Source organism: Nanorana parkeri, unplaced genomic scaffold, assembly GCF_000935625.1.
Source record: "Nanorana parkeri isolate BGI_ZX_2015 unplaced genomic scaffold, ASM93562v1 scaffold219, whole genome shotgun sequence".
NCBI classification, from domain to species: domain Eukaryota; kingdom Metazoa; phylum Chordata; class Amphibia; order Anura; family Dicroglossidae; genus Nanorana; species Nanorana parkeri.
The window spans coordinates 1141819-1151670 of NW_017306487.1; the positions used below are offsets into that span (position 1 = coordinate 1141819).

The window sequence follows — 9852 nt, forward strand, 5'->3', positions numbered from 1 at the left end:
GGGGGGGGGGGGTAGACTATGTAGCTCACCACACAGCAATTCGCTGTAATAATTTAGCGCAATGCAGAGCTTTATAGTACTGTATAAAGCACAGGTTAGGAGGACTGTATACCTGCAAAAAACACTCTTTTAGCTGGCCCATTGTACTCCAAGTCTCTCTCCACACACACACACTGACAAAAGGCTGCTGGGAACCCTTACTAGGAAAGGGGGTAGCACATAAGAAAAACCCAATTGTTAGCTCTTCAAAAGCCACCTGACCACAGTTCAAGGGCCATGAAGTAGATGATTGCTAATTGCTTGCTATGGCAGTGAACAGTTAAGTGCACGCTGTTCTTGTATTTATTTGTTTATTTACTTTTACAAACAATGCAAATTTGTGCACACAGGCGGGGCACAAAAGAAAATGTCCCAGCACCGCAGTCCAAAGAACTCAAGCATATATTGTTAAAGCAGATATAAACTCAGCCACTAAAACTCATATCAGCCTCAACATATTGATATAAAGGTGTTTGTTTGGGCACTTTATGTTATGGGCAGTTGCATATCCAGCAGCGGTGTCCCTACAGTTTTTGCCATCTGAGGCCGCGTGTGGAAGGTTTGATTGGGGGTGCATGTAATGGGGGTGGGGGGGTTGGAGGAGCATGTTACCGGGTTGGGAGAGGGGGTGGGTGCACAGTACCTTTGACCGGCATCCCGAACAGCTACTGGCAACCAGTGACATCAGTGATCTGTACTGGATGCTGGCCAGAGGGCCACAGGTTGCTAAGGGTATGGTTTGAAGGGGGTCTGTGAAAGTTCAACAACTTACAGAGACTGCAAGGACAGGGAAGAGCAGCATTGTATCACCACTTCCTAGCAACTGATGACGTGCTTGTCCCAGCAGAGGAAGAATCCTCCTCCTCCAGACCTCTTCCCAGTTCTCCTCCTCCCAGCTTCCACCTTGCTGACTGCTCTGCTAAGAATGGGGACTCTGATGTAAGGAAGAACTCTAGGGACTCTGATGTAAAGGGGTAACTCTGGAGACTGATGTAAGGGGGAACTCTGATGGGAACTCTTGATGTAAATGGGGGGCTTACCCTTAGCGCCGCACTATATAAGTTGTGTTGTATGTTACTTGCTCCTGACCCTTGCAAACTTTACATTATATTGTACATTACGTAGCAATGACCAAAGTGTTCATTGTGTTAACAGTTGCTGGATTTAATAAAGTTCTTCTTTGTCTGCTCAGACAGACAAAGTAATATCTTTTCGTGTGCAAGAACTGCATGTGTAATGGAAACAATGAAAAAAAAATTCTTTGTCCCGGAGTTTTCTATGTATCTGTGAGTCTGTCACTTGTAGCACAGTATTTAGTGGGTAAGAACTGTGGCATACATGTGCAGTGTATACAGTGACTAGGCACAGATTCTGTTTAATCATCAGCAATTAAAAAAGAAATATGGATGAGTGAAAAGTTAGAGTCGATGTTAGAGTCGATGTGCGACACTGCAGCTGTCACACGTCGGCTCTATAGATCAATCACTAAGTGATCACATACCGCTAATCACTCAGTTCATGATCTTCTCCTTGCAAAGAATTCCTACACAATCTTCTCCTACAGGGATTCCACCCCTTCCCTCTCTGTTCCTCCAGCGCTGACTGGAAAGACGGACAGGGGAGGGGGCAGGCACACCTGGCTCTGCCTCTAGAGAGGCAGAACCAGCTGTCAGTCAGGTAGTGGGGTGGATACCGACAATATTGTTAGTAGTTATGCACCGATACCGATGCCAGTATTGGTGCTGATACTAAGCATTTGCATGAATACTCGTATTCGTGCAAGTTCCCTGATACCCAAAACAAATTATTAAACAAACTGGTTTTCTGAGAAACGTGCAAGTAGAAAATCCCTTTAAACAACACCTTTTCATTATATACTTTACCATGATCATTAACCAAACCGATGTTTATCATTTATGTTTTTTTCCCTTGGGATTTCTAGAATAAATAACTGTGACACTGTGATTATACTTATCAGTGCTTAAAAGCATGGCCCCAGCCTTATATTCATTATAATTTAGAATATTAACAAGTAATGATCTACCTTTCTCAGAAAGCATTTTCTATTTATGCAAAACAACATACAATTTGACAGTTAGAATATCTTAGGTATGTATTTTTAGTTCTTCATAAACTTGTCATTTTCTAAATTGTTCTATTGAGTTTCCAAAGTTCAGGCTGTACTACATTTAATTTATGCTGTATAGAGTAGTATATGTGAACACATTGCATTTCGGATTGGCTGATATTCTGAAAGGTGCAAGTTTTACTTCTGTGGTCCTTTCCCCTAAAACAAAATTCCTTTATTCTCTCTAAAATCTTCACCAAATTGTGTGCTAAAGCTCAACTTTAGCCCAAGCTTTTTGTTTTGTTTTTATTGTGCCTCATTAGGAAATTTCCCCTCACCTTCTGTCAAGAGAAAATGGGGCAGGGTTAGAGCCTCAATTGGGCTATTATTACTATCTGGGTCTACCAGTTGAGGTGATAACTATTCCCCTCATTTCTTGTCTTGTTATCACAGGGACAGGTACTGGAGTGAAATCTCAGTGCCACGGACAGCAATAAAAACGTATCATAAGTATTTACTACACCTAGGTCTAAAAAAAAAAAAACTATGGCTGGACTTTAAAAGTAAAAATGTTCTGGTCTGGTGTAAAACGTACTAGTACAGTAAATCATATTAAAAATTGTTATTTTATTTATTTTGTTGTCAGGGAACATATTGACCACCAGAGAACTTTTGTGTTCCTTCATTGGCCTCCTCCATCAATTTTGTACACATGCTGTACTTTATTTGGTAGGTCATCAGATTCTTAATTCCTCATAGGACATTTAGCACAGCACTGGCTCAAAGAAAAATTTAAATTGTATGAGTTGTAGTACTGACAATCAAATTACTCCTCAGAAGTATTATTGTACACTATCTGAGGTGAATATCAAAGAGAGATGCTACTGACAAGCACTTGGTCTGGTTGTTAGTTAAACAACCAGGACTGAAGGTGGTGTTCTAGGTTAAGCAAAGGGACCCCTTGCTGGAAATCCCTCCAAAGTGTTGAACATCCACACACCCCCTTCAACCCACCTTCCCTGTGAGTCTGGTCATTCAATATCCAGAGCGGTGAATATGCTAGTAGTACTACCTGCCATTGATTCATGTATATTTAAAGAATGTGAAGCTCTGTGAATGCTTATGCAAAGATAAGCAGCTGGATGTAAATGAGATCTCACTGAACAACCATTTTCTGAGGTAAGGGATAGATTGCCGTTGCTGGCATTTTGTGCTGTAACAAGGTAAAAATGTGTTAACTGGGCCATTTTATTAGGCGTGTCTAATCAATATGGTGTTAAATTAAGAGAACTTTATTGTCTGAAATAATTACAATACCCTTAAAAAGAAAGTGCTTTTGACGCTTATCTTCAGTAACATAAATTGAATATAAACACATAGTTTGAAGGCCATTTCTACATACAATCACCTACCAGAAACCTAGGATAAAGGCTCAACGGGCCCTATGTTGTGTTTAACAAGTATATATAATTTTGGTAAACTATGTCCCTAAGCAATGTTGATTCTTGTCATCTTTTAGAACACTTTAAGGTCCTGTGTCAACAAGTTTCGGGTTTGTGTTGATGGCATTTGTTTGACATCAGTTGAGATGCTTCTGCGATCTTTCACAATTTGTTCTGCAGGTGACCACCTGCATTTGACCAGCTTTAAATTAGTTTTACATTACCATAGACTTGTAAAAAATGCAAATCCTGTCTGATGCAAACAAAAAACCTGCTGACACAGGCCCCCTATAATATTGATAATTGGCAATTATGGTGCAAATGTTTGTTTTTCAGATAATATATTGTTTTTATTACATAGTGGTCACCAAAAAAACTATTTGTTGGTGGGATGTGTATACCAAGATCAACACTAAAGGCAACACTAACAGCTAATGTATGGCATTTTTTTCATGCATGTATTTATGGTTCTTCCATACCTTTAACATCATGACTTTGTAGGCATAAAATTTCTTTCCCTTTCCCTTTCCCAAAGCACCTTCAAATTTCTCCACAAATTTTTGTCCATCCCTAGGAGAAACAACGTTTATGGTTATTACCTCCTACATGATAATGTACAAACTAAAGCATAGACATTAGACATGCCACATTGATTTCAGCAATTAACTCAATATTCATAAATACAATTGTAGTAATTATACCTAAGGATGAGGTTCAGGTTCGCTGTTACAAAGGGTTTGTGGCAAATTCCTAGGATACACAAAGTTCATGTTTCATGAACTTTTGACCAAAACCTTTGCAGGTTTGCCACCAGAGATAAGGGACAAGTGAAAATGCAGTGTAAAGCCATTGCTCCTGGTCCACTAATTCACTAATGAGTGGAGCCAATAATTTGTAGGAATGTATAACCAAGAATCCTTTCTTTAAAAGGATGGGCTCGCATCAGCCATATTGTCAGTGTGTGTTGGAGATGTTAGAGAGAGCTGAGGTTCTGTTTTCTTATTCTAATTTAATAAGTTTGGCATTGGTACATGTCCTCCGTGGAATTGCCAAACTTCCCATACCTTTTGTTTTGTAATTGCTTGCTTATAAGCCCTTCAAATGGCTAGAATTGAATACCAAGCTTTGCCCTCCACCCAGACTCCAGTGAGGTTCACTGCAAAGTTTCCAAACTTCAAGCAAGTGTCACAAAACTGTTTGCAAACCAAACCCAGGCAAACGTTTTTATTCCTGATTATAACTTATGGAAAAAATATTTCTGAGAATAAATAGTTGTATGTGGTTACTTCTTTTCTAGGAAGTGGAGCTCTTAGCACATTTACGTGTTTACAGGTTCTACTAGCTCCTGTAATGGAGAAAAAACATTTGTCTACAGAGCTCAGTAGCTAAAGCTGCTTACACATATGATTGATTGACTTATCACAGTGACTTATCCCTCATCAGATTTCTCCATTCAATATATCAGTCAGACAATTAGGACACTGTGCTCTGGGAATCCTTTCTAATAAGACAAAAAGCAGACATTTAAAACAAAAAAAAATGAAAATAAAAATCCTGTCACTAGGATGAAAACTGAAAGGAAAGAGAAAGAAAAAACCTTTGACAGGTCCAATCTTTGCTCTGTGAGTGACTGACATTGATGCTACTAAGCACTTACCCAACTACTCAGATATTATTCTATTATTTATATTGCAACACCCCATTTTTTATTGTTTGAGTAAGACAAACAGCTTTGTTTCAAAGACCATACAAATCCTTGTAGCTGTCTCAAAGTATTACATTGCTACATGGCTTTAATTAAGGCAGTAAATTTGATCTGTGTCTAGGTGACAGTAAGAGAAGCTCCTCGCATGTCCCAGCTCTGGTTTCAGAGTCCAGCTGCAGATTTAAGGTGTTACTTTCATACGATTTGTTTTTTACGCTGGAATTTTTCTGTATGAGTGCTATATGTTTGGCTGCAATTGGTAGCTCTGAAAAAAAAATGATAAAATTGTATTCTCATTTCTATTCTTCCAAAGTAGGGGCTTATACCAAAACCCAAATAGGTTGACCTATCTGAACAAATTTTTTCAGGGTCATGACCCTATCTCTTGTGGCTTTGGTGTTAGGTTTCCAAAACTCAGAACAATGCGAATAGTGTAGGTGTCAAACCTTTTACCCACATAACAGTCCTACGTGACCATTTAACCATCCCTTAAAATCCATTTAATATACCAAACACTGAACTTGCTGCCCTAAATTCTAACATTTAGTCTAACACCTAGAGCCAACACTTCACCATTAACTCTCTCAAATACTTACCCCTAAAGCAATATATTAAACTCCTTCAACCTTAACCTTGACATCCCAGTACCAGAAGAACTTGAACTGGACTAATAACCACCATAGGGAAATGTCTTATATAAGTACGGGGGAAAAAAACAGGTTATTTGTCCTTCAAACAGACTTTTAGTGTATCACAGAATAGCTGTCATGAGGCTCCAAACAATACTGCATGGCATTTCAAAAAATGACATCATGTGGTACCTTAAAACAGAAAGTTTTTTCTTCATGCGCCAGGGCTTATTCCTAATAGTGGAGATTAATTTCTTCTTTTCCTCCACTTGCTCCTTGAGTTTTGCAGTTTCTTCTTCAGTCAATGATTCTTCATCAGATGATGAACCTGAATCACTGTAATAGGTGAAGATGAATTATACTTTAACAAAGACATTTACTATAAGTAGCCTTGCATAAAATTCAGATACTTGCAGTAGAACTTTTGCCAAACAGCAGTGAAAGATCATTACAATGCGTAAAAAACAGTAAAACGGAACAAAAAACCTAAAGTAGAAAAGTTGGTTAGTTTTATGGTAGAAGAGACTCTGTATATCTGATCTGTCATTTAACTTCTTTCCATTTCTGCTAAAAAAAAAATCCTAATTGTGTGCTGGCTGCTGCACATGCAGGTAAGAGCTGTGTGCCAAGGTGTTGTAACTCTTGTGCACAGGCCAGGAGAAGATGGCAGCAGTGATGATGAAGCAAAGAGGGGGAACACGCACCTTGCATTCCTGGAGGTGGCCATACTATAAGGTAAATCTGGCATATGGCAAGAGTAGATATAAGGAAATCTGTGACAGTTTGATTCACGGGGGTTTCTCAAATCCTGTCTGAAATTCATGAAACCCGAACTTTTTAGTGAATCCCATTGAAGTCTATGGGGAGCGAAGCCTGCTTGTAAATTCTGCCCATTTTCAAGGCTAATAGGCAAGCTATTGTCAATAGAGCGCATGGAGTTTGGCATGGCCATGGGGATCATTTAACAAAGCCAATACTTTAAATGACATGCCTGGGAGATGACTTTAAGCTGTATGTGATATTTCAAAACAGTATGATTTTCACAGACAGCATCAGTAACACCATACTTTAGGATCACATATTTTGGATCTGTAATGTATTTTTTACTTTTACATTCAGCTTGGCTTAAATACAGCAGTAGCACCCCATTCTAACTCATTTAGGTAGTTTTGACTGTGACACATGAACTGTAATTGGCTTGAAATGAATGTTGGAAGTAGCAGCCACAACAGATCTAAAAGCTATTTTACTCTTACAAAAGAAAGGCTAAAGCTCCCAACTTTGTACAAATTGGCCAATGGTAAAACAGATTATGAGTTTCATATTTTGAAGTACCAGACTGCATTGCCTTAAAATTTTAAAAAATGTAAACAACCCCACATCCTCCGAAACCCCTCCCATCCTCGTATCCCCAATAATTCCCAACATATTTAAAATAAAGGCAGCAAAAAGAAAGAGCTCTGCAGTGTGGGCCTATTTTAACGTATCTACTGCTAACAGCAGCAATGTGGTATACAGCATAGGCAGGGGCACTACATATCCTTTATGGCACACTGGGTAAATCTTCTGGTGGCTTTAAATTATGCAGGAAAGAGCACAAAGCTGAATCTAGTGGTGCCGCCATGTCTTGTGTCATGATGAAACCATAGTCACATGTACCCCCTCCTCTCCACTGGCTTTATTCTTTGACTTCTTTGAACTAGCATATCCCAAGCTGGACACAGAGCATATACAACATACCAGGCTAAATGCTGTGTTGCAGATCGTATGCTTGGGGGACTGGAGCCACACTGGGCCAAAGCTGCAAGCAGCTGTCCAGTCTCATGCCAAAAGGTGGTTAATGGCACTAACCTGCTGCCTGCCCTTCGCCTGGGAAAAATCACACATGTACCTTGCCTGACACATGTACTGAGCCTGGCGATGGAGCAGTCCATCAAGGAGAACCCTGGCCACCAGAAGGTCCTTCATCAGGGTCATCAAAGAGAGAGCCTACTATTGGGTAGTCACCCTATAAGATCCCCCCAAAAAAGGTAAAATGGAGGACCTACTGCCACCATGCCAGAGGGAAACTAAAATGTGGAACTTTGAGGTGGTGCTATGTTACAACTTCTTTGACATATTTCCTGATGGTGGCAGGATCTGCTCCGATGAACAACATGCCTATAACTCTCTGATACCTGGAATTAGGAGCAGCAGTCTCAACACTACTTCTCAGAGTTCTTAAACCAAAGTGTGCAGGCCTGACTGAACGCAGCACTCACAGGCAACTCCTGAACCACATGATTGCTGACGACATTGGATCCAGGGCTGATGCAGACTCTCTTAGAAATTAGAATTCCCATGAACTATTGGGTGTCCAAGCTTGACCACTGGTCAAAGCCTATGCGCTTCTGGCTTGCCCTGCAGCCAGTGTGCTGCCTGAGATTGCTTACCTGGAACTGCAAAAGAAAGCTACACTATAACCACCCTAAGTCTGACAATCTGAGCCCCACATTGTCCTAACTCTTTACCCTGTGACTGCTCCCATATAATTTGGCCTGGTTTGCCACCTGGCCACTGATCATTTTTTTGGGTCAGAAAGCTTTTTTATTTCTTAGTGTAGCACAACACCTGCTTTGTGTATGAACCTTTTCCCTCTTCAATGTGCTCCCAAAAGTCGTGCTGCTGGTCATTTTTTTCTTAAGTGTCTTTGAAATAATAATACACCTGATTTTTTTAGTGTAGCATAACTGCCTTGTTTGCGTTTCCACAATTTAGATTATTCTACCTGGTCACGTTTATGTACTGTCCTGGTGCCTAAGGACTATAGCTCTGATACTTTGTAAAAATTGGGTACATGGGGATACGGCAGGGGGTTGCAGTGCACCTGGAATGAGAGTGTGTATGGCATTTGGGTGCACAGTGTTTTCATATTTTTTTTTAAAGGATGCAATGAAGTGCTGTGAAAAAAGGCAGCTCTGGAATGGATTGTCAGCAACAATAGTCTGATGCTTTCTAATCAACAGTTATAAAAAACAGTTAAAAAAAAAGGGTAATAACACAATAAACAGAACAAAAGTAGCTAAAGTGTTAATAGTTGAAGAGCTAGCTATCAATCAGTTGCTGCAGACAGATATTGGTCCTTAAAAGCATTTTGGGTGCTCATATCTGTGCATACAGGCAAGACACATAAGAAAATATACTCTTGCCCTGCAATTCAACTTAAGCGTTAAGCAAACTGCAACTTAAGAACTTAAGCAAAGTCTGTTAAAGTAGATGTAAACCTAACCAGTAAAATGTTATACACAGTAAGCTTTAACATGATATCACCTGGAAAGCTTATTTTAAACGTAATGGCTAACTTTCTTGAAAATAACAACCGGTGATATTGATATAAAGGTCCTATAACTATATGTTGTTGTGCTGATGCACATTGCTCAGGCATAGTCCACTGTTTTCAGCATTTTAAAAAAGGACTGTCAAAAAAGCAATTGCAGCAACAATAAAAATATGCCTTGTGAAAAAACACATTCAGCCTGTTATCACTGTAGTAAGTGTGGACAGGGGTATGCTGTAACGATGCTGCAGGATATCAGCAGCATTAAGATGTAACAAAGATGAAAAAAGTTAAAAAAAACAAAAACAAAACTTTCTCCCACCCCCACATTCTCTAAGATACACAGCATTCTACCTTCATGAAATTCAGTAAGGGTTTATATCTGGTTTAACAGACCTGCCAGTGCCTACAAGCCCAAAACTTATCTCTCCCTATGCAGCTTGTAAGCGGAACACCCTATGATTTCCTTATAACAGCTAAAGCACATTGTGTATGACCGCACCTTTTATAGTGATTGCTCTGGCTTATCCAAAAGCCCCCTCTCTATTGGCCCTTCTAAAGCAGCTGGCCTAAGATCAAAGGCCAGGCAGTACATTATGATTACAAAGAATTTGGTCTAGTGAATTCCTGCATTATTTTGCCAGGACTGCAAA

The 9852-nt window shown here is 39.7% G+C and overlaps 1 protein-coding gene across 1 annotated transcript in view; it reads right to left on the reverse strand.

Annotated features, from left to right (window-relative positions):
* Nucleotides 1–7851, reverse strand: part of LOC108786613 (transmembrane channel-like protein 2) — a 74239-nt gene extending 66388 nt beyond the window's left edge. The window contains exons 1-3 of the mRNA XM_018555938.1: nucleotides 7775–7851; nucleotides 6076–6219; nucleotides 4029–4119 (exon numbers count right to left, since the gene is read on the reverse strand). Of these exons, the coding sequence (XP_018411440.1) occupies nucleotides 4029–4119; nucleotides 6076–6219; nucleotides 7775–7851 (312 nt within the window). The remainder of the gene's footprint in view (nucleotides 1–4028; nucleotides 4120–6075; nucleotides 6220–7774) is intronic.
* Nucleotides 7852–9852: the final 2001 nt, after the last annotated feature.